This window comes from Ornithodoros turicata, chromosome 2 (assembly GCF_037126465.1).
Source record: "Ornithodoros turicata isolate Travis chromosome 2, ASM3712646v1, whole genome shotgun sequence".
In the NCBI taxonomy this organism is placed as follows: domain Eukaryota; kingdom Metazoa; phylum Arthropoda; class Arachnida; order Ixodida; family Argasidae; genus Ornithodoros; species Ornithodoros turicata.
In genome coordinates, this window is record NC_088202.1 from 135,025,096 (window position 1) to 135,050,847 (window position 25,752).

At 48.6% G+C, this 25,752-nt stretch overlaps 1 protein-coding gene across 2 annotated transcripts in view; it reads left to right on the forward strand.

Annotated features, from left to right (window-relative positions):
• LOC135386171 (mucin-2-like) overlaps window positions 1-25,752 on the forward strand; it is a 141,663-nt gene that overhangs the window by 106,904 nt on the left and 9,007 nt on the right. For both annotated transcript variants that reach the window (XM_064615938.1, XM_064615937.1), the window contains exons 4-9: window positions 1,829-1,933; window positions 2,935-3,018; window positions 4,111-10,779; window positions 17,185-21,060; window positions 21,154-21,222; window positions 21,400-25,662. In XM_064615938.1, coding sequence (XP_064472008.1) covers window positions 1,829-1,933; window positions 2,935-3,018; window positions 4,111-10,779; window positions 17,185-21,060; window positions 21,154-21,222; window positions 21,400-25,662 — 15,066 coding nt within the window. The remainder of the gene's footprint in view (window positions 1-1,828; window positions 1,934-2,934; window positions 3,019-4,110; window positions 10,780-17,184; window positions 21,061-21,153; window positions 21,223-21,399; window positions 25,663-25,752) is intronic.

A 25,752-nucleotide genomic window follows, 5' to 3' on the forward strand; every position in this document is an offset into this window, starting at 1 on the left:
TGTGAAAATGAAATGAAGCAGAGGTACAGTCATCTCGTGTGTGATCAACCAAACGCCTGCGTTAGGGTTCGCACTCGATGACGATCGGAAGATACATTCGGCCGAAGTAAAACAAAGGGTTAGCTTTAGAGCTGATTAATGGACCACTGAATGAGTTGTGTAGCCGTTATAACAATTTACTTGCCTTTATGAACTAAAAATAACGCAGCGATATCCGAGCAATTCACCATTGATGAGTACATTGATCGTTGATCGTTGAGTGCATTGCAAACCCGACTTTTGCTTTTTCTCGTTTAACCAGTCTCGTACTCTTGCTACGTACACACCGGCACATACAAAAACTAACCAAGATTAGTTTTTGGAGAAATCGTTATGCAGATGGATCGTTACGGATAAAGAAAGATCGTTATGGGTAACGATCTCTGCGTCGCGAACGACAAAATCAAAACCTATCAACATGTTACTAATACACCCGTTACCAAATCAACGGCTATGTAAGTACCTCTGCAGTCTGTTCAAGCATGTCCCCTGTAGGGCGTATTTGCATTAGATGTCTTTCCATGTGCCTCTATAATTTATACATGCACGTAAACTCGACCAAACCTCATGCAGGGAGTGCAACCGTTTGCAATATAGCGCTACAAGCGTTGAGAACAAATCGTTTAATGTGCAATCCAGCCATCTCGGCAGGCCATCTCATCCTATACAACAGTACTTCCACAATGCGTTTACGTTCCAGATCCCATTCCTCTAACGGCGCGAGCGGCGCACGTAGCATAAAATACTGTCATCCCCGCTATCCAAACCACCACTCGGACATCGACGAACGTAAATGAGCCAGAACCCCCTTGGCTTCATCGCTTGGACACAAGAATGCATCCCTTGCATTCCTAACCGGCGATTGCCAGAGAAAGACTCGGAACGTGACTGACCCATTTTGTAGGCAGTCTCCGCGTGGGTCATTCTGAAGAGTCAGCAGCCGTTATTTTTATGCTTCATATTGAGAGAGACCGAGAGGAAAAACGATGATACAGAGTCAACTCTTGAGCTCGGAATAAGGTCACTAATGGAGCCCCGAGAGAGTCTTGACATAGTTCCCACTCTCGCGCGTGCATATTTGGTTGAGACCATGTCCGCACTTTATATACACGGCGATGTTAGATGAGATAGGAGTGTTCATCGCATGATGTGTGTGTATGTGTGTGTTGATACTCGAGACGACCCTCTAAATCTCTTGCCACAATGAGCGAGGTTTGTGGACACGATGCAGGGCAATCGACCCGAATGCGATAAGGAATATTTGCTGTGCGAATGTCGTTCTGAGCAAATAAGCGTTGTATTTCCGGCCGCTGTCTGAGTTCCTGTTCGGCTGGCTTTAAGGACGAGAGGAAATTTAGTTTTTGGTTTTTCTGTCCCTCCGGCATGTGATATGTCTCATGTCGACGTAGGGATGCGACCATAGGGTTCGTTGTAGTAATTTTAACCGCACCAGAACCAAAGTGTAAGTGGTTTGCGAGACATGACCTGTGCTTTACTATTGAATGAAATAGAGAGAGAAAGAGATAAAATACACACCTTCTTGGTCTTTCTTTCCCTCCTTGTTTGTCACTTGGTGTTTCCAATCACAGAGGCGTTAATGAGTACGCGCTCCAAGAAAACGACAACGATCACACGGGACGCGAGAAAATGCAGGATATTTTAATCGCTAGTCGTTTTCTCGTGTCCTCTGTATTTGTTGTCATATTCTCGATGGATCAATATCAGTTATCCGAACTGTTACATCAACTACGAGTATGCGACGCGCTATATCATTTCTACCTGTGTGCAGCATGCCAGAGCGATCAGCACCGCTGTAGATGCGGTTTCCCACGCTGTATCGATGCCACAAAAGTGGGCGATGGCGTCAGAGACTGCCTCGACGGCTCGGACGAAGGTGAGGACATCATGTGTCGCTGCTCCAGAGGAGCCTTTGCTTTTGCTATTATGACGCACGTATTAAAATACTGCGAAACGGTGGCAATAAGCACTCTTATAGCGCACTTAATGTAAACTGGATGCTACCAATATTATAAGAAGAAGATGGCGTAGGGACGCATTTGTCTACGATGGCGGCTCTTTTTTTTTTTGTGTGTGTTGATTTGTACTGATTAGGTGTGTCACAAAATTAGTGAGCCAATCTTGCTTAACGATTTAGCCTACTATGTGCTTCCACGAACATTATATAATTAAGGTTATTTGCTCCAAAGAAAAGACGCGTGTTCCGGAAGTGATACCTAAAGCTGAGCTTACAATGTTTATAGAAGTTGAGTTGTGTAACGGTGCTTTTGCATAATCTACAATGCCAAAATATTTTGAAAAACGATCATGGTAGCAGATCGGGACTTACAAATGACGCTTCTCATTTTATGCACCCGCATTGCCTTTCGGAAGTATGATAAGATTTGGTGTCATCGAAACATTGTGACAACGCTAAGACAACTCCTGTGTGTGTTTCGTTGCTTTCATATTCATGATTGGCCTCACAATATGTCCAGTTCACTATGCACTTCTATGAAAGTGGAACTCTGGTCATGTTCAAAAACTACCGAAACGCACGTGATCATCACCATCATCATCGTCATCATGTGTCTTGTTGTTGTTGTTGTGCTCCGAATGAAATTCCTCCGTGAAAAACCTGTGCGCGTCATGCTCGTCACTGCGAGTGTTCTGGTGACGTCACCAATGTGGCGGAAAGAAAAGCGTCGCCTTGCACGTACCGGGTTAGGGTGGCACAGTATTGTTTGGTTTGGTTGAAACACCTGTACCAATAAAAAATATTGATTGATTGATTGACAGAGAACCTGGAAATCTTAGATCATGAACGTGGTTCGACATTAAGTATAGCTGATGCCTCTCCGACAAGTTCCCTAATATATAGTTTCTGTTCCATCTTAGACGAAGCGAAAGGGAAAGCTTACAAATGTCCCAACGATGGATCACTGCAAGACCTCATGGCGATGGAACGAAGGCGTCGATCAGGTAGGGAGCATGTTCTCTCTTTCCAGCTTAGCAAACGTACTGTGTCTTACATTGGCTATGTAGTTAAACGACTTCAGTGACCAACTACTTCAGAAAGCACCAAGGAAACACTAGTGCATGTCACATCCATGAATGGCCTCAATAACTTCGTAACCCTGAGGTTGTCGGAGTGATTCAACAGTAACATCGAACGTTTCGTGTGCCCCAAACACATTTTCATTTTTTTTTCTCTTTTGTATGGATAAGATGTGAAATATCTCCCTTCATTCAAATAGGTATAGTGTCTGTCTCAAATCTTAGAACCTAACGTGGAAACTACTATCCGTGTGAACCAGGTGTTCATTGTTTTCCCACTTGACTAAGCCTCCTCCTGGGCAGATATTGCGAAGTTTTAATGTAACAATTTGAAGTCGTCATCGACGGCTCAGTGGGTAAATTAAAACTGCGGAGCCTGGAACGTACCCTTTATTCGTTTCTTCTAATTATTTCTTAAACACCCGTCAATTCATTCTACTGAATTATTTGCCTTTAATCTTTATATAACGTGTGCGCCCTATAAGTGGTACAGCTTCCATGGGCGAACGCGTCTTCCGTATTCCATAATCTCAGGATTCTTGCGAGATCGCAAGCTGCTAATCCCCAGGAGTTGAAACAGATATTATCGCCCGGCAGCAGCACTAGAGTATTCGCTAGACTGCGAACGAAGGCTGATCCTTCGCATAAATTGGAGGTAAAGAAAACTAATTAACTAAGAAAACGAATGCCATGAATGAAAACAAATAAATTAATAACAAACATTCATAAATAAATTTAGGAAGACGCTTGTGTTATTCCTGCTGTTTAATAATAGAAAGAAACTTCATCCCCCATTGACCTCGTCTCTCACGAATAGTAGTTTTCTTTAGCTTCTTGCGCATACCATAAAACCAACCTCGTGATGCCCAGAACAATCATCGTAGTCATGTGACGATAAGTAACGCGCTGGTGCATGCGAAGTGGAGAGGTGACATTTTCATAGTGGATTTTAGGAGCGTGACTTATGAGAGCACAGGCTAAAAAAAATGACCCGTGCTGTGATGTTTCTGTAACCAGACCGACGGAGAGGGGCGAGACACTCCGGCCTTATGACGTTCACCGTGGGAAGAGAAGTTCCAGCCGAAAGTCAAACGGAGTCCTACGATGACTCTGTCGTTCATCCCACGGGTCTTCTAACAACCCTAACCGGCTCTGAAGTCAATGGTGACCGCACGACCTTGTACACGACTGAAGTACGCCGGGAATACGTGCGCGGCACGTACACGCAAGTTCTTGAAAGCCACTCCAGCGTCCTGGATCCCGCAGTGTCACTTAACGAAGTCCTGGCTGACGCAGTGCACCAAGAGACCACTCACGGGTTCGAAAGTTTCGGCTCACTGAGTTCTGGAAAGGTATTTCAGACTGCAGTGAACGAATTGGCTTCGTCGCTCAATACTGAGATTAAGCCCAGCAACACCGAGAGAGAAAAGTTGACCACTGTAGTCGGCTTGAACATCAGGACCGGCCAAATTGGGAAATTGCCAGATTCCAACCCAGATGTTCCGGTAATAACTGTGACAGGCACTGAAGGGTCACTGGTGCAAGGTGCGGGACACGACCAGACGACGTACAAGGTGTTCACAGGAACTTACGTCAAGAACGATGGGGACAGTGAGAAGACCTACATGTTCTTCTTCGGCAACAGACAAGTTGGCGTCGAGGCGACCCCTGCGCTCGCGGAGTCCGACAAGAGTGAGCACTTTGACATCAGGTCAGGAAATCAGAAAGGTGTCGTTGTCGATATATCGCATAACGTTGGTGTCATACTTCCAACACGCACCGTCACGAACATTCAACCAACAGAGCCTCCTCAGTCGGAATCGCTGCTGTTCGCGTCTGGAAGTGACGGAGGCGGTAGTGCTATGACGGGAATGTTCATCGAAGGGTCTGAACCGCTCTCAATTGAAGGAATATCGGCGTCACCGACTGCGACAGCTAGTACCATGACGGTGACCTTGGACACTCCTGTGAAAACCGCAACGTACGAAGCCCTCACTTCAAGCAAAACTCTCAAACACACGCCAACTTTGTACAGGCACGGAAGAAAGTTCGAACCAACAGCCTCAGGACGTAAACTAACAAATGTGGACGGAATGACTATCATAACAGACAAATTCTTCCTACCGCAACATCTGGGCCTCTACACGACCTCTCCAGAGGGCAGCCCGTCAAAGACAGCCGATGACTTCCTCGACGTCATTGATCATCAGAGTATACCAGCTGATGATCAGAGCACATCTACTGAAGAGTCTGTCGTTATGGTCATGATGAGAAGACCTGTTCACCAGGTGCCGCCCTTTCCATTCCATCCTGATTTGCTTACACACAGCCCCTCTCTCAAAGATATTCGGGCAACGAGGACCGTTGGCTCGAACTCTAACGAGGCTGATGACGACGACGTTGGCGATCTGTTTGCAACTGAAGCGGAATACGCCTTCGACGGAGAAGGCAACCGTCATGACACGTCAAAAGGCAGCAGGACAAGAGTCACTCTCTTCGGTTTCGTTGACTTTACCACTTCGATTTCTGGAACCGAAGTCGTGTTTCAGCCTGCAGCGACAGGCCTCTCGTACGACTTTGGACAGACCAAGTTTTCACAACCACAGAACGTCTACAATCCATTTAATATTCCAACACAAAATTTGGACGAAAACTTGTCGTCCTCTTCCGAAAGTAGGGATATACCTTTCGGCACTGCTACGCGAGAATTCATTTCTAAAATGTCAATGCTCACATCGACGTTCAAGGGTGGCGTTGAAATGCAAAGCACGATGTCCACAGTGACAGTTGCTATGGCAGCGAGGTCTAGGGGACCTAAGGTTGAAGATGAAGATTACGCTGTGTTAGACACTCCAATTTTCGACTACAGTGGAGACTACGATTTGGCGTCTAATTTCGTGACCTCACCTACCATTGAAAGCACGTCAGTCGTCAAACCAACAGAACTTTATTCGAGTGAAGTAGTGTCACCAAAATTGGAAAATGCGTCCGATGATACACGGGAGACTTCTACTGAATCACCTCCAGCTGATAGTCAGGACCTTACGAGTAGTACACCAACAGAAAAGTTCGCGCATGAAGCTGCTCAGTCGTCAGCAGCAGCCAAGCAATCTGAGACTGTAAAAGCAACGCCAACATTGAAACGCAAGAAGACACACAAAACAGGCTTAGTAAGCTCCACGTCAGGTACAGACGTTAATGGTGACCTAACCACAGAATGGACAACGCTTATCATTGGTACCGTAATAAGCGGCAGGTACGCTCATGTCATAAGAAGCACATCAAGCATATACAGCGGTCCCCTAGAAACCGAAATACCTTCTACGACAGAAACACCTGCAACGTCACCAGGCCTTGTGTCGCCGATTGATATTCAGATTGAAGGACGCAAAAACGCGCCTGTTACAGAACCAAGCACCGAGGGGGTGACTGAAGACGTTACCGAACAACAAGTAGAAACGACAACCAGCCCCCCAGAGGACCAGGACGAAAACTTGGATGTCTACAGTATCACGTCAAACTTTGAGATACCGCTGATAAATGAGTCACGGTCTGTAGAAGAAAGTCACGAAACGGCACTGTCCGGACAGGAGCAACCCTCTGTCGTTGCCCTGTCAGATGGATTGTTTCTGTCAACACTGGTGCCTAACGTAGAACCATCAGTCACATCCGAGTCATCAACCATCCAACTCCTGACGGATGGTTTCATTCTACCGGGCTCCACTCCATCGAGCGAGGAAACTTTCGATATCGCACCTACTAAGTCTGACGGTCATCGTATCATCACAATGGGTTTCATACTTCCTGGCTTCGACCAAGACAAATCATTCGACGAAGTCACAAATGGAGACGGCTTGAAAGTTCTCACCGAAGGGTTCCTCCTCCCCGGGATCGATGATCAGAGACCGGCTGATGTTACTGATGATTCCATGCTTAACGACGGAGTCACCGAAACAAGTGAAGCTTTGTCCAGCGAGTTACCGTCAGCTACATCATTTCCTGTAACTGACTATAGTACGACTACGCCTCTCGTCACTGGAACGAAGGATACAAGCACAGGGGCTGATAATAAAGTTGCGACGACGTCGTCTGACGTATTTGAAAACAGCGATGAAAACTTGAAGAACAAAGTACAGGACAAAGAAACAGCTGTACAAGATCACCTTCTCATTGAAATAAGTCCAACCCCAGCAGCAGGAACAGAGACTCCGGTTCCAACAGCTGCTGAAGATGCTGACACGTCCTCGTTGGTCGTTTCACGTGATTCATTCAGCAACGAAATATCATCAGAAATGGTGAAATCATCCGATAATCCATTGCCTCCTCTGTTGGAACCATCGCCGGCGACAGGCATGCCAACTACGTATTTTACCACATTCACCTACTACTCTACCATAAAGCTCGACGGCAGCGACGTGGTTTCTACGAGAGAAGAAGTCGTGTCAAATGTTGTAACTCATGGCGAGAGTAAATCTGAGCACGAGAAAACTCCTGAAACACAAGTGCCTTTGACATCTTCTTTGGAAACGCCACATTTGCATCCAACAACGTACTTCACAACGTACACTTATTGGACAACGCTGTTCAAAGACGGGACATCGACTGTTGTGAGCAACCTTGAAACTGTGTCCAATGTCGAGAACGATGTCCGCAGAGCAGAGCCAAGTACGTCGTCACAAGCGTCGTTAGAAGTGGCTCCGTCTACAGCTGAGCCCGTCACAACATTTTATACGACATATACTTACTACACTACTTTCTTGAGTGACGGCACGCCTACCGTTACAACGAGAGAGGAGATCCTCTCTAACACAATGAGGAGCGGGTCTACGCTCGCTCCTACTAATGAAGAAGCAACTGACACGCCGTCCACCGAAGTGTCTGCAACGCCCACCATGATGCTGTCAACCTACTACACAACGTACACCTACTACACCACTCTGGTGCGCGGAGGGAGCACAACCGTGCGAAACAGAACTCACGTAACTTCAAAAGTGAAGACGATTCCGTACACATCAGAGATCATCACAACACCGGTTGTGTCGACGTACTATACAACGTACACGTACTTCACGACTCTGTTCCGCGGCGGTTCGAAGTCAGTGAAGAGCAGGGAAAGTGTCAAGACGAACGTCGTCACTAAATACCCGAAGACCGAATCAGTTTCCTCGACACCGCCAGTTCAGGTGATAACAACTTTTACCACACTCCTCTCTCCTGTTACTGTGTACAGGAATGGAACACCTCGCGTGTCCTTCTTGGTAAGGACGTCTCCCATCACAGTAACACTTGGAGCGACGCCTGAACCGACTGAACAGGTTGTGCCAAGGATAAAACCTACGGCGACATCTTCTCAGCCCTCCTACTACACAACCTTCTTCAGGGACGGTACGCCTGTCGTCTCCACACTTGGAGGGGCAGCTCCAACCGCGGAAACCAATACACCCGAACTTGCTCCGTCCGTAAAAACCTTCTATACAACCTATACATTCTTCACGACGCTGAATGACAACGGAACGCCATCAGTCTCACGTAGAGAACAAGTTGTAACAAATTATGTTACCATGACTCCGCATGATGTTGTCAAGCCTGTCAGCGAAACAGCGAAGCAAACAGAACATACTAGGTCACCGTCTTCTTCCGAGACGCCTGCGTTATTTGGGTCCCTGCCTTCTGGGCTGGACTTGAGGAAACTCCTGAACAACGTCCCCGTAACTAAATACACCACGTACACCTACTACACCACTTTCTACAGGGGCGACAGCACTGTTCTGTCCAGTAGGACAGAAGTAGTCTCCAACGTCATGACACCGACACCTACTTCAGAGTCTGGCACGACTTCAACCGTGAGCTACTCAGCAACGGCCCCTCTTGGCGCACCGCAGATCGTTATTCGCAACAAGCGAAACGCTGGTGAAGACAACTTACATCCAGCAGAAGCAAGAGGTGGAGATGTCATCGCCACACCCGTCACGTATTATACAACTTACACGTACTTCACAACTTATTTGAAGCCTGATGGAAACACAGTTGTGGACAGCAGCCTTGACATCAGGTCATCGGTGGTCTATCCCGATCACACGATTAGGCCAACACGTACCGTGTTCCATGAACACGGTCATCGCACAGAGCCGGTTCGCATATTCCCTTCACATCAAGGCGGGTGTGTCAACTGTCGTCACGACACCGAGACCATTTACACCACTTACACAGACTACATAACCGAGTTCCGTCAGGGAAGACCTGTTACCTCAACGAGGTACCACACCGTCACAAGGTACGTTACCGTCACTCCTGGACAAACTGTCTACGAACGCAATCGTCACACACAAGTCCCGGTACAAGGATGCCGAAACTGCAGGCATGACCCGCAATACACAACTTTCACCTACTTCACAACGAAGTTTATAGAAGGACGTCCAATTATTTCGACACGCTATGAAACTGTGACAAACTACGTAACCGTCACAGTGACCGAGCATCCTGTTGACCAGCGGATACGACCAACAGAGCCGTACCGGCCAGTTATCATTCATCCTTCACGTGCGAGAGATACTGTGTACACGACGTACACCTACTTCACGACGAAAATCATCCAAGGACGTCCAATTGTATCAACGCGGTATGAGACACTTACCAATTACGTCACCGTCACAGTGACACAGCAGGGAGTTGATCAACGCATTCGGCCGACTGATACGTACAGGCCGGTCGTCATACATCCTACACCAATCCGGGACACTGTCTACACTACGTACACCTACTTCACAACACGATTCATCCAAGGTCGCCCATCTGTTTCCACTCGTTATCATACAGTGACCGACTACGTTACGATAACGGTAACCGAACGCGACCGAATTAGACCAACCGAAATCCACCGACCTATATATCCTACAAGGCACGAACAAGGGCCTTATCATACAGCGTACACAACTTATACGTACTACACCACACGGTACATCAACGGCCGCCCAGAAGTCAACACGCGCTACGAGACTGTAACTAACGTCGCAACAGTAACCATAACTGAGAATGCCACACCAGAAGTGCACCAGCGTGTAAGACCTACACAAACTGGGCCCTACAGGACGTATCATACGACATATACCTATTTCACCACAAGATATGTAGACGGCTCTGCCATCGTGAACACCAGAAAAGAGACCGTCACAAACACGGTCCTTGGAGAATTATGCCGAACGTGCCCCGTCGACCACAGCAGGAGAACATTCATTGAAAGCCGTCGGCAAACGGCACCGCCGGTTGTGGTGACAAGAACTGCCGCCCCGCACGGCGACATCCATCCCACCCCGACGACCTACTACACGACGTACACTTACTTCACGACGCTCCTAGAAGGCGGACGTCCCGTCGTGTCTACGAGATACGAAACGTACACAGACGTGGTTTCAGGCCTCGTGTTGCCAACTCGAGCTGAACCACGACCAGGAAGGACTCAAGACGTGACACTGGAAGATCTACAAGTTCAGCAGCAGATTGTACGAGTAAGACGTGAAGCAAGCGATGACACTAACCTCGTGGACGGCAGCCGTCTTTCACCAGATGCCGAGCAAGCAAACCCCGAAGACGTTCGACTGCATCTCCCCCTCTCCAGAGCAGAACGCGACGTGTCTCTTGTAGATGGTGACGCCCAGGCCCCCGCTAGGGAAGGCATCCCGAGCAACGGTAAACGAAGCCTATGTGTTTCCGCTCCTTGTTGATTAATCCACTAAAACCCGCTCGGCCGCTTCCTCTCGCTTCGCTAATCCACACGCACCGACTTCAGATCGATAGCCTGTGCCCTGTGGTGCTCTTTTGTGTTAGTTCCTCTGTGTTGTGTATCAGGTGTGTCTTTTTTTCTGGAGGCCTTTCTCTGACGCTCTAATGTGTACTAATGCTTTAGCGTGTAGTGTGTCCTGTCTGTCCATGGCGTGCTGTTTCGCTGTTCCTATCTGTGTGTTTGCAAGATTAATGTGTGTAATGTTGTGCATGCTAGGGTTTGGATCAATGTGTTATACGATAGCAGCGTGGGACCACTCACGAACGTAACTAAACCTGTTTCTTTTACTGTCCTAACATAATCTCAACCCGTGTTTGAAATTCATCAAAAAAAGGAATGTCACAAAAGTTCTTGCTATGTCCTTCTCAAACGAAGAACAATGGGATATACACAATATTAAAGCCGACCCTTGTGCGGGTGAGTAGCGTTTCATGTTCCAATGCGTTACATACAAAAGTACGGAAACTTTCCTGAATCCAAGAAAGGGAACGCAGTTATACTCGCCTACCACAACGCTACAAGAGTCTTCACCTGAAGTAATGGCTGACGAAAACACACACAGCAATTTGCTACCTGCATCGCAACGGGCCACGACATTACGCAGCGTGAGATACAAGCAAATGGTGGGAGCACATGTGCCAGCTGAATAGCTGTCATACTTCAGATCGTCGTGTCTGCACACGGAAGACAGCTGTCTGTGGATCCTGGTGGTTCTGGCAAGACTTTCCCCCGTATGAGATCAGTATATCGTCACACTTCGAAAGAGCTCATCAGTCCAGTCAGCATAGCCGTCAGGAAACATTTCTTCCAAGTACTCTATAGCTACTCTTGACCCAGAGCCAGCGTGCACAATTTACTTATATCAAAGTACTGCATTGCAACCACAAGTGAACACAGCCAAATAGCACGCTCTCAGGGAGGCCCTGTTCAAGCATTTCGTGCCTGAGTCCCCTCCTTGCAAAAAAGAGCCAGTTTGTTGCTTTGATTTTCTTGTAGCAATGCTTCTTGCAAACTCATCTTTAGACTGCCACATATAAGGATTAGCAGGTACACAATGCTAAATTGGCTGCACTAACTTTGGAGGTTCCGCTTTTATTTTGTCATCTCTGTGCATACAGCAAGCTGCTTTCGTTTAAGAGATCACGATTTGATTTTCATGCTTACATAACCTGCACTTCATTTGCTACAATGCAGCTGCCCTGGACGCCGTGCCAAATTGCTGGTAAGGCCAAGCTGATTACACAGTCGCCAAAAAACAGGAAGAATATAGTTTTATTTTAAAGTAAACGTACGCAACGTTAAAACTTACAGAACGTGCACTCGAGCTTTCATCGCTACCGCTACAGCTACCCTGCAGCAGCTTCTGCGACGCTTCTTCAAACGCTTCGCCTTATGCTTTGACGCCGACAGCCGAATCCAAGTAAATTATAAATTGCGGATATGTGACGAGGCTTATGATGATTTTTCAGGTAGGGACTCAGCGAGCCAATTAACGGACAGCACGCCAACTTTCGCTCAATTCCGCCATTTGGCAAACTCTGTAAAAGGCCGCCGAGGGCCACGTCGCTTCTTGCCCCAGTCAGCGGCTTCTTTTCTTTCTTCTTCTCAAGAGCAAGCTCTAACGCCTCTCGTCTCTTCGTCTTTCAAACCATCTGTATACTATAGACAAGCTCTCGAAAATGAAGAGCAGTACGAAGTTCTTCGTAGAACAGCAAAACCAGACCCGTCTTTTCTTGCGGCTCCTTCACCGTTCACATTCTACACCACCTTCTCTTACTTTACAACGCTCTTGCAAAATGGAACGCCCACTGTAACCACAAGACTGGAGAGAATTACAAACACCTTTACGGGAGTCGTCTTGCCAACCAGGGCCCGCTACGTACAACCAACAAAAGCGTTTACTCCGTTTGGACGTACAACGTACGGCAGATACGCCGCACCCAACATAGCGTACAACTTCGGGAAGCCCAAAGATACTGGTCTGGACGTTGTGCTTCGTTCGCCGCGATTTGCTTCGAGGAAGCTTTTGTCCGTACCAGATGAACAGGAAAGCGAACCATTGAGGAAGAGGGTCGCTAGGTCTGTCCACGATGACGTGCATCCGACTGGTCTCATACAGTCTGTAGAGGCCAGGGAGGTTAAGAACGGTATAACGACAGTCTACGCTACGGAAGTTTATGGGACAATGATCGACGGCTCATACGCTCAAATAGTCTCTAGCGCTGTCAGGATTATGTCAAATACTAGGAAGGAGCCAGAAGTGACCTCCAGGCCACCACCAACATACGAGGCTCTGACCCAATCTCATTCAAATGCTCAGCCAACTGGATTAGTCTCGTCTGTAGTCAACATGGCCGTACATGATGGCACAACTACCGTATACACGACGAACATATATGGGACGTACATTAAAGGGATGTATGCCCACGTGGCACAGACGACGTCCAAGGAAATTTCCCCCACGCCAAGTTCGACAACAAGATCACAGTACAAAACTGGTCTCATCAACGCTTTGTCTAACACAGTAGTAAATAACGATCTCACCACAATCTGGAAGACACATGTCTATGGAACGTTCGTGAACGGATTCTACGCACATGTTGCGTCTACCACGTCGGAAATAATCAAACCGACGCAGACAGCCGTGCTCAAGCCAACGCCTTCGACGCTCCCACGACAGCCTCAGGAGACCACCAAAAGCAAGCAGTATTCGACGGGTCTCATTTCGTCCAAGACCAACACCGTGGTTCAGGGAGGGACTCCGACAGAAATAATTACAAATATATACGGCACGTACGTCGGTAATTTATACGCCCAGGTGGCTCGAACGACAACGAGAATATTATCAAGCACGACCGAACCGACGCCGACATCACCGAACACAGTTCTCAAGCCGACTCCTTCGAAATCAGTAGGCGTAATTTCATCAGCAGTTCGCAGCGAGACGCACGGAAACGTAGTCACTTATTACACAACAGAAATCCATGGGACTTTCGTCGGTAGCTTATATGCACAAGTGGCAAGGACATCGACTAGAACATCCGTACTTCCGACTTTGTCGCCGTCAACAAGTGCAAGCAGGCCACCATCAGGGGCAGAACTTCTCTCGAGTAGTGTTTTGAGCACAGATATTCGAGATGGCACTACAATCTTACATGTCTCAGAGTTTTATGGCACCTATATCGGGAATGCGTACGCACAGTTCGGAAAGTCTACCACGAGAATAATCAACCCCGCTCCAACAGTGGCTCCGACGACGGCCACGCAAAAAACGGGTCTAGTCTCTTCAACAGTCAGCACGGAAGTCAACGGTCGCGTCACTACTCTTCACACAACCGAAGTGTATGGCACGTACATTAACGGCTACTACGCGCACGTTGCACGACGGTCCTCGAGAGTGCAAGAACCAACGGTAAACCCGACGACCACGACCTCCGCTGCCAATTCCGAAACTCATGTTTCGAGTGTCGTCAGGACAGAGATAAATAACGGCGCTACAACTGTTCACACGACAAATGTATACGGCACGTACATAAATGGGTTCTACGCACATGTGGCTCGCAGCACCTCCAACGTTATCACCCCGACGGTAACTTCGTCAGCATCCTCCGATGGAGGCCTCAAGACAGGACTAGTCTCGCGATCGTTTAGATCAGACGTTGCCAATGGGGTAACAACCGAATACACCGTCGATGTTTACGGTACATTTATCAACGGATATTACGCTCACGTAGCAAGAACTACAACAAATACTCATATGGGACAGGCCGAGACAGTGCACTTGCCAGCGTCATCTACGATCATAACCCCAACAAGTAGTATTGATTCATTGAGCTCTACGACAAGCTCGAGCACTACATCTAGTATTACCTCCAGTAGTATTCCTACAACCAGTATTTCAAGCAGTACAACAACATTCTTCCCTTCGCCGTCGCGTCAGAGTGAACCGGCGACGTTGACGACATCTTTCTACACCTTCGATTTCGAGACACCGAGAGCGTCTTCTTCGAAAACCACCCTAAACTTCGTTGAGCTCGACACTACTACTGAGAACATACTCGATGAGATTGGGCGTCCTACAACACTTAGCGTAGAACCGTCCCTCGACGAGAAATCAATCGTTCCTTCTTTCAATGACGTGTCCCTTGCATCTTCAGCTAGTTCGGATGCTGTACAAGAGGCACGCACTAGGGAAACACCGTTGATAACTACAATAGAAGTTACCGACGATGTCACGACGGACCGTAAAGTAGAAGAAGAAGCCAAGCCACCTACGATTAGCGTAGCGGCCGAGTCCACTCGTACCAACGAAATAATTGAGAAAGAAACGAGTGTAGTTAAGGAAACAAGTACAATCAGGTTTCGGCCAATATTTCCATCGCGTCGCCGATCGACATCACAAAAGGCGACTACGCAGGTGATAACAGAGCCGCCGCCGGAAGAAGACGATTATGACGGCAATGAATTCCCAAATGAAGATGACGAATATTACAACGAGTACGAAGAGAAGGTATCCAGACGTCCAGAAAAACAAAGCTCTACTAAACGCCACCGTCCAACGCGCGCAGGCTACGTAAGGGGACCACGAGCGCATCATGGTAGACAACACGGAGAAGAAGACGATTATGAGTTGTACCAAGAAGATGATTACGAGGACCACGTCTCTTCGAGAGAGGATGAACGCCCTTCAAAAGCTGTAGAGACGAAAGCTCCTCCTCCGCCATCGTCGCATATCAGTATTCGTCCATTCCGAACAAGGGGAAGGTCGACCTTCGTCGTGCCGACGAGACCAACTGGAAAACCAGCGTTCACTTTGCAGATTCGACGACCACCTGGTCGCCAGAGATCGAATGGTCGTAGACCGCACAAAGAGGAAGTAGGGGATGAAGCGGACGATATCGATGAACAGGAAGCATCGCCAACTACAGTGGCGACTCCCCAACTGCACATTGGAAGAAGAAGAGGAAATGCAAGAGTGTCTCCGTCTAAATCTCACGGCCGCCTTAACTCATTCACAAGGACGCGGCAAGCGTCCTCGGAAAAGACTCGCGGTCCCAGTAGGGGCAAGGAGGATGATATTTATTCGGACTACGAGGACGAAGATGAAGAGCTGGGAAACGACCGGCCAGTCCAACCGCGAGCACGTACAAAAAACAACCCGTTTGCAAGACAGGCAGGACATGGCAGGTCGCGAGGAGCTAATGGAAGGAACACAGCCAGGAGGGGTACAGTTAACGATGAACATGACCTGAGCGAGGAGAGTGGTCCAGGAAGAAACCGCAGGCGACCTGGTTCTACCAGTAAACCACGAAGGAACCGGAACAGAGGAAGAACACCAAATCTCAAGACGTCCTTTAACGCTGTTGGTAAAGAGGACGAGGATTTTTCGAATCCGAACTTCCCATTTGCGGGCCTCCGTCCCAATCGGCGGAGGTCATCTTATGATCCGAGAGCTGCTAGGAGGTCATCTATATCCACACCGAGAGGGACGACTAAACTTCCGGTGACCCTAACGTCGGTGATTACGACCACAAAAACTCTACCGATATACCACGGATTTCGAACGTCTTTCGCGACGCTAACAACTACGGCACTGGACACGAGTGTGATACTACCGACCATGTACTCGACATTTGTAGACGAACTTGGAAGCACGAAATCCTTGGTGAGCTCGAGAACAAACATTGATGGCCCTTATACAACCATCACTGAAGTGGTCATTACAACAGCCGACTTTGAACAAACTAGGATCGTTCCCATAAAAATTGGATTCAGCACTCGTACTGACACATTAACAGAAACAACTGTATTAACGCAGCTCGCCACTGTGTACAGCACCATAACCCCAGATGTGATTCCCTCAACACCAGCAACTGCTCCTCCTGCTTTTCCGGTTCCTTATTATCCACATGTTCATAACCAAGATTTTAGCCTACTCACATCTTCCTACGTAACAACGGAAACAATTATCACTTCGACAGTATTGCCCATTGTTCTTCGTGGAAGGACCTTGCTTAGTACAATAAAGAAAACACACTTTTCTGAAGCGACCATTACGAAGACTGCATCTGTTCCTGTACCCCAGATACCGACCCCAGCCCCGTACCACATACCACAGCCGTATTTCGCTGTGCCCCAGCTAACTACGCTGTTGACATTGTACGTTACTGGGGAACAGGGCGATATTCACCCCGTTGTGACGACCGTAACTGTGCCCTTTTATCAGCAGCATCCTCAGCATTTCTTTCACACTAAAGTAGCAAGAAGCGTACCAAGCAGAACCACTGAAATTGCTGCTTTGGCTTCCACAGAATTTGTAGGAACCCAGGAAAACAGAGGTGTAGATTCAACAACTAGCGACGAACAACCGCAAGGAGTTCAGCTTTTCAGCTCAGGCGTGGAGGCATCGTTTGAAAACCCGTCTGCTAGCACGGAGTCAACAAGGAGTCTGAATGGTGCTTCCGTCCATGACGATTCCCACACGGGGAGAATTACAACGATAACGCAGGGATCAATCACAGAAGCCTACGAGGAACCTGCTACGATAGTTGCCCAAAAGCCTCACAAGTCTCCGATTATCAAGAAGCACCAAAAGACATATTCAAAGGCTGGCCATGATGTCCGAGATAAATACGACGTCGACTTTAAGTTCACTGGAAGAAAACTGCAGCAGTTTGAGGAGCCAGAGGAACCCATCAAACGCTCGCACGACTTCACTAGGATTAGGGGAAGAGCCCGTATTCGACCCACCGCTGCACGAGTATTCACACTGCCAACTCCAGAAGCTCTCGTGAATAATCCGAACCATGGATTCCAAGCTCCAGAAGGGGACCTTCTTGAATTTAGAGGCCATCAGGAAGACTTGCAAGACTTTAGAGTGCATGGTGTTCCAAGAAGAGAACCGCAAAGGAACCGTGCTATTGACACTTCCCCTGGTTTCAATGGCTTTCGTCCTGTGAGGCCTGGAGCTGAAGAATTTGTTGTAAGGCCGCCCCATGTACAAGATACTGATCTGAATGTAGGAGCACCGCACAGTCTTGGCTTTGGTCAGCAGCAGCATCAAAGCTTCGGCTCAGGTAATGTTCCTGAATCCCCTTCACTCCCTCCCTCATCCCCAGTCCTGGAACCTTCACTTTCCCTGAATGACTACCCCTTATCCTCTCTGGGAGGTGATGGACACTACATTCCCTCTGGTGCTCACGCGAAAGTGGTGGATGTGGTAGACGCTCATTCCTTGAGCTCGGTTGGTGCGGTGGATGCGGTAACCCTTTCTCCCTCACAAACAACCGATGTAGTTGGTGGGATAACCTTCTCTCCTACTCCTGACATCCCGTCTCACCTGCCAGGAAACGTCAGGCGGATCAAGGTGTTGAGGCCTAGCGGTGGTGTGCTCCCTGGTGACGGTTCTAAGAAAATCCGGCGCATAAAAATAACGCGAACATTTTCCCCGACAGGTGTACCTACGCTGTTCGACGACTACCGTTCACCAGCAAGACCGCCATTCCAACAGCAATTTGTGCCGTTTAATCAATTCGTTCCATCCCAAAATGGTGTTCCTGTTTCTCAGCCGCTGCATAATCCTCAACCTGGAGTGTTACGTATCCCACAGGACATTAACATCCAGGGGGGTCCTGCGCAGGAAATTGGTTTTAATCAGTTTATAGATGATAGGAACAGGAACCCTTTCCAGGGTTTTACTCCAAATGCCCCGTTCCAGCATACTCCTACAGCTCATCCGCCAGAGCCTATTGTTCAGCACAATCAATTTTCACCAGTCGTTCCTGAGCAGAACCACTTTTCGCCAATTCATCCCGTGCAACAGTTTGTTCCACCTCCTCCTCCTGTTCATAACGAACCCCCGAGGGAAACAGGGCTCGAGCAAAATAGCTTTACTGGTGAACGGCTCCAAGAACACGTCCCAGAACCTGTGGTACCATCGTCAAGGAGGACGGTGTTCAAGAGGATTCGTCCGACTGATTCCAAACGAATTGGCGAACGGAAGACTTCACTAGTGCGCAAGACTCGACCTGTTGCTCCAACCCCTTCAGCTGACCTTCAATCTCCAAGCGTAGACCCTACACACATCTTCGTGTCATCAGCTGTTGGCGATTTCAGCAGATTTATTGAGCCGACAGGAGTCACGAGTGCACCGGTTTCAAGATTCCTTCAAGACGTCAAGCCCGAATCTGCTTCGGAAAACCACGACGTCGATTCCGCACATGAAGACACGAAGCAGCCCGAGGATGAGGGTCCCCACAACAACCATCAATTCAAAAAGGTGATTAGGATCCGGCGACCAGGGCCGGGTAAAAATGGCCAAAGAAGGAAGATAATTCTCAACCGTCGACCAGATGCTGCTGGTCTCCAAGCTAATGATCCAGATGTAAAAATTCACCAGGCAGCAGTTGACCAACATATCGATAGTTCAGACCATGATCCAGAGTCTACGGCAACATCGAAAGACACGGTAGACATCAGTCCCTTCTTGGATATTGGCGCTACTGTACCCCTGACATACTATACGACGTTCACGTACCTGACAACATTCCTTCACGGGACTGATACGGTTTACAACAGCAGGGAAGCTGTGTTGTCTACTGTGGTGACGGTACCATTGAACACAGATATTGTTGAAGTGATCCAGAGTCACGGCGGTTTTACAACACCGTCGGATGGGGTTTCCATGGTTAATCTCGGTTCGAGAACGAAAGGCGCAGCTACGACGATTGTGAATCTCGAATCTCGATTGCAAATCTTCAACAGCGATGTCCTCAAGGGAATTATAGCTACGCCAACAGCGGCCCCTTTCGTCAGCTATGAAACCGCTTCGCCAGCAATAGACGAACCCGCAAAGTTGACTTCAGGTGTGGCGTCTGGTACAGTAAAACTGGCTGATCTCGAGCATCTGCGGAAGACGCTATATACACTGTACACATACTACTATACCCTAATTGACGGACTTGAAACCAAGAACTCTGTGCGCTCTGAATTATCTTCCACGGTTCTAGCAGATGATCTAAGTGAAGTCGCGAATTCCATCAGGCACACAAGTATAACCAACGGTATACTCCCTCTGGGGTCTGGACCGACGACAGTTCACCTTGGCTCGAGGGAAGTAGATGGGACAACAACAGAAGTCAACCTTGGTATGCGCACTGTAGTCAAGTTCGACGGCGTTAAGGACGCAGTCATTGGTGACATTAGCAATCATATTCAGCCCACAGCCACTTATGATTCACCGCTACCCACGGGGGCCATCCACGACACAATCGACATCCTTCCAAGTTCCGATCGTTCTTCTTTGCTTGAAGATGCCCTGCAACCATCGTACACAATTGACAACGATGACCATCACAGAAGAAATCTTCAGGCGACGCCGATCATTCTCCTGCCCATAAATGACCACACAGAGGGTCCGAGGGCTAAAGTTAGAATAGTGACCACTAAGGTTCATAGACCGGTTGGGGGTCTCAAGTCTGGGGTCTTCCAAGCTGCTCCAGGGATACGAGTGCGCGTTCGACCTGTCATTCGCCGACCTGATGGAAGCTTAATAAAGGATGACGAAAATGTAGAGTCCCCTCCCGTTGAGGTAGAGCTGGGAACAGAAGAAAAGCACAACGGAGCTTCCCTTAACCCAGAAGAAACCGAAGACACTGAATCCACTGAGCGTAAGCGTCTAAAGGTCACACTTCGAAGACCTGTTCCAGGTGATCAGCTTGCAAAGACCAATACCATCAATACTCGTTTCGTGAGACCATCTCGCTTCGAGATCACAACAAAGCCGCGCTTCTATGTGGTTACCAGAACGAATGCAGCTGGCGTCGCAAGGCCAACGAAAAACCCTTTCACTGTGAAAGTCAGCAAGAGAGTCAAGCCATCCAGCGAAGTTGCAGCAACACCGACTGTTAGCGTGTTCTACGAAAGGTACACGACGACCACATCGGTGCCGGTGATCTTCGGGCTTCAGACCAGCTATAGAGAGGTGGTTCTTACAGCTTCCACTCCAGTAACTGTCACCCTGAGCCCAACGTTCGCGCCTGTTAGCTCCGGATTCATTCAGCCTTCACAAACTGTTATGCTGACGTACTTTACGACGACCACGTTCACAGTGCCATATACTGTCGGCGACCAGACGTTGTTCACTACAGTACAAGAGACCAATTCTAGAGTTGTGACAGAGACAATAGGTAAGCGCCTGTTTTTGTAACTTTCGTGCTTGTATTTTGCTTCATGTGTTTCAAGAAACTTTTGATGATGCGTTTCTATAAACTTTATTTTAGAGGCAAGCCGAGTGCACGATGACATACCGGCGTCCCAGTCTCATATTCAACCCCAACAGAGCGCTAGAGGTAAGCACAGTGCTTGTTAAGGTGGTCATCCTTCCGAGTCTTCCTCTACTCCTCCTCTGCCCTCTACTCCTCTCCTCTACTCCTCCTAGTGCTCACTATCCCAATTTATCTACTTATTTCCCTCGTTTCTCAAATGTTCTCGATAACTAATAAAAGGCGTACAAAACCCTGTTACAGGTGGCGACTACGACACCAGGAGACTTTATTCGTCAGAAGGCTACGCGTCATACTTCTCACACAGACCAGGCCTTTCAACTCGAGTGTCGGACGGCGTCACACTTATTGTTGCCAGCAGTGGCGATGAATATGCCACGCCGCACCTGCACTCGCAACCAACAACACCTGTTACGCTGCAACCAACACTTCTGTTGGACGCTGTGTTGATGAAAGAACACTTTGGAGGACAACCAATCTCTCCACAACCATTCTCGGTGTCGTACAGTACAAGAACGCTGTTTACGACATACACGTATTTCACGACATTCTTCACTGGGGATACGACTTCAGTTGCGAGCTCAGAACAGGTTATTTCCAACACCGTTACAATACCGGTTACACAGAAGATCGAACCAACCGCGACGCCACAGTTACCAGAAGTCCGAGAACCGAATACCTTCCTGGAAACCAGTGAACGTGTCATCACCAGTACGTCGTACAATACCTTCACATTCTATGCTACGTTGTTTAACGGCTCCAGCTCTGTTGTAACACCCTTTGAAGAAGTCCAATCACAAGTATTTACAATCACGGAGTCGTTTACGATCACGAAGACATTACTTCCATCCCAGTCACTCTTCAACTACATACCCGTCAGCAGCCCAGCGTTCGAGTTGCAGCCAACTACTCAGCTCAGCACAGTCTATTCTACACAAACCAATTATATTACATTCTTCCAAGGAACGAGCACCATCGTTTCTTCGATCGAAGAAGTCTTCTCGGACGTTGTTACACTCACAGTCAAAGATGGTCTAGTCAGCTCGACACCAGTAAGCTCACTTGCACCAATAGCAGTCTCGTCGACTGTAACAGTACCTGAGTATAGTACCAGAACTGTGCTAACGACGCAAACACAGTATGTTACGTTCTTCAGCGGCAGTCGAACAATATTTTCATCGATCGAAGAAGTTGGAACAACTGTTGTCACCGAGAAAGTTGGCTCCAAGTCGTCCATCTTCTCGGGCGAAATCGCAACGCCCGTCACTTCAGTACGACCATCTCTTACCAGCAGCTGGTACGCTCCTCCTGCACCATCATCGACTTTCATTCAACCATCCTCATCCACGAGCCCTGCGGATCTTGTTCCTTCTGTCCGAACTTATTACACAACTTATACCTACTTTACAACGTTCTTCACAGACTCCAGTTCGATTATTGCAAGCCGGGAGAATGTTGTAACGTCTCATGTGACGCTGTTCGTTCCCCGGGCGTCTCTGACGGCGACGAAGAAGCCTCCTGTGCAAACTATTGCCTCGTCTTCAACTTCAACAGCAATTTCAACCACGCAAACAACGCCACCTCCGCCTCCCAGCACTACCGTACCTGTCCCGACTATTCCCACTGTCACCACTCCACCGTACGACACCAACTTGTACACCACTGGAACCACATACACGACGTACACGTTCTACACAACACTATTCGGAGGACAAGATAAGATCATCATATCTAGCGAACAGGTGGTCCCCAAGATTGTAACCACAAGGAAAGGTCTCCGACCGACTACAGCATCCACCCGTCTGACGCCAACGCCAACTGTTCTGACGCATCTCACAACGTACACCTACTACACGACTCTCGTCAGCGATGCAGTAACGGTTGTGTCATCATCGGAAGAGGTTATCACACAACTGGTATCGACAACCATCGACGCTACTACATCGTCGACCTTCGTTCCTGAAGTTAACATTGTGACGTCGTCGTTCTACACTCCAGAAAAGAAAGAAACGGTGGCAAGCAGATCTACAAGTACGCGAAGGCCAGCAGTTAGCCTGGTTTCGAGAGTATCAAGTAAGAGCCAGTTCCCCATCCAGACTTCTGTTCAATTGAGGCCATCTGTGTCATCTCCATCGCTGTCTTTGACAACACCCACCTCAACTACGTCGTACTTTACAATACTGCCGTCGTCTAGCTTCCATCCTGAAGAAGAAACGCAGCCACTTCTTGGCATGTCAACTACAGTGATTGACGGATCTACCGTAATATTCTTTACCGATATTCCCAGTGGTGCAGACGAAGAGGTCGATGACTTGATAACGTCTTCTCTGTCGTCTGTTCCTAGCTCGTCGCAGCCCCTGTCCCCTGTTTTCGTGCCATCTGAGACTGTGAGTCCGACTTTAGTGAAGGGCAGCCAAACGGAGTTAACGGCGCCAGTGACATCTACAACAGTCCTAGAAAGTAGCACGCGCTACGTCGGTCCCGATAACGAAACGACGAGTTTGGCGCCCAACGCGACGTTATTCATCATAACTGGAACCGACGGCGTTGTTACTAAGCTGACGGAAGCTAAATTCATGTCAAGAACCGCGGCTGTGGTGCCATCTAAAGCAGCTGCCCCATCAGCTCCAGAAATTATTCCGACAGAGATTCCAGTAGTACATCACCCGGCGCCAACATTTGGTGCTGGAGGTGGAGGAGGCGCCGGAAGTGGAAGTGACGCGACCAATACTGCACCATCCAAGCCAATTAAGCCGGGAACAATTATCGATTTAGCCGATGTCATCGGAGGCAGTGCAAACCTCGGCGGTAACATTGGCGAAGCTATAAAGGGTATCGTCCACCTACTGTCCAACGGGAAGAAGCAGAATGACACATCTGAAGCTGTAGATCTCAAACCGAGCCATGTGAACGAACAAGCTTCTCTTCCACCAGTAGGAGCGACGGTCAGCCAGTTTGAGGAACCAGTGTACATTCCTGTTGGAGCTATTGCATCAGACTCTCCAGGACAAGACACCCAAGGAAGGAATCCAGCTAAACTACAGGGCAGACCAACGGGCGTTACTATGTTTAGCGCCGTGAGAAGCAGCAAACAGTCTATATACGGTGACCAGAATGCACACACCGATATTATAACGGGAGCTGAAACAATCTTTATCGCTCCTACAGAAGTATACTTCCATGACGAAACAACTGACGCCCCTCCAGAGGTACCAGATAGAGTCGACAAGGATGAGCATGTTCACCTTCAGGGAAGCGTTCGAGGTCCGGCACTCTCTTCATCATCATCATCCTCTCATCATATTACGCCAAACCTTGAAACTGACGCCGAAATAATCACAGGCGATAAGACCATCTTCTTTAGTGACTTTGATACCTTCCCTGTACTAACGCAAGCGGCGAAAGGTCAAACACAAGGTGCTGTAGAGCAGAGCTCGGAAGACAAAGTTGTAGGAGAAGAGACCATCTTCTTCCCAGACCTCCCTGCCCCTCCATCCTCCGAGCCCAGCGACATTCAAATAACCGGAGCTACCACGATCTTTGGAGACGGTTTCACGCCAATACTTCCTGGGGACCATCAACCACGGTACCCTGCCGAGAGCTCGGAAGGATCGAAGTCAGCGAGTGCCAAGTCCTCGGGAGGTGCCACGACCATCTTCTTCCAGCTCGATGGTGACCGTGCGCCCATACTTCCATCCGTCTCGACCGTCACTCAGTACATTACCAGCGTCGAGTCCATCACCCGTACACTGACGCTTACGACGACTAAAGTGTACTACACGAGAGATAGTCCACTCACTATAACATCAGTCTTTACAACCACGATCGCTCCGAGAACCTTTGTGTCTACCATAATCGGAAGCCGCACCATCCTCGGCACGCTGCCCGCAGCAACAGCCTCTGTACCTGCTCCAGAACCAACTGTGAAACCAGACCCAACTACCACTGTCACTACAACAACGCTTATCTTCAACTCTATCACAACTACCGTGGTACGAACAGTGGTTATCCCAACGGATCAAGTCGCCCCATCAAAAACAAGTTCCGTATCTCCATCAACGGCCTCCGTGGGCGATGCTGCGCGCACACGAACACCTCAGTCGGGAGATAGCTCCACTGGTTCTCAGCCGCCAACTCCACGACCTCCTTCAAGAAGGTTAACAACACCACGGACGACACCTTCGCTCTTCTCGAAGAGGCCAGTGATTGCATTCAGAGCTCCAACTCGCACTACCGAAACGACGAGCAAACCCGCTCCGACCGGTCCGAGGCCGAAGCTACCGTTCCCGAAGCCTCCACCAACGACCACGACAACACCCAAGCCAACGAGACCGCCGATCAAAAAGAAGCCTAGCAAAGATATTCCCCTGGAAGGTCTTGCTCCTGTCTGTCTACCACGTTGCAATGATGGCAACTACGAGATTTGTAAGGAAGCCCTCGATGGAACGTGGTCCTGTGAGTGTAAGCCTGGATACGGAAGGCAAGAAGGCAACAAGACATGTGCAGGTACCGTACATTCAGTACGCCCAATTGCTACAGGCGCTTAATTGTCTCTTGGACATTACGCGACGAGTTTGTTGTGCGAGAGCTTTATTT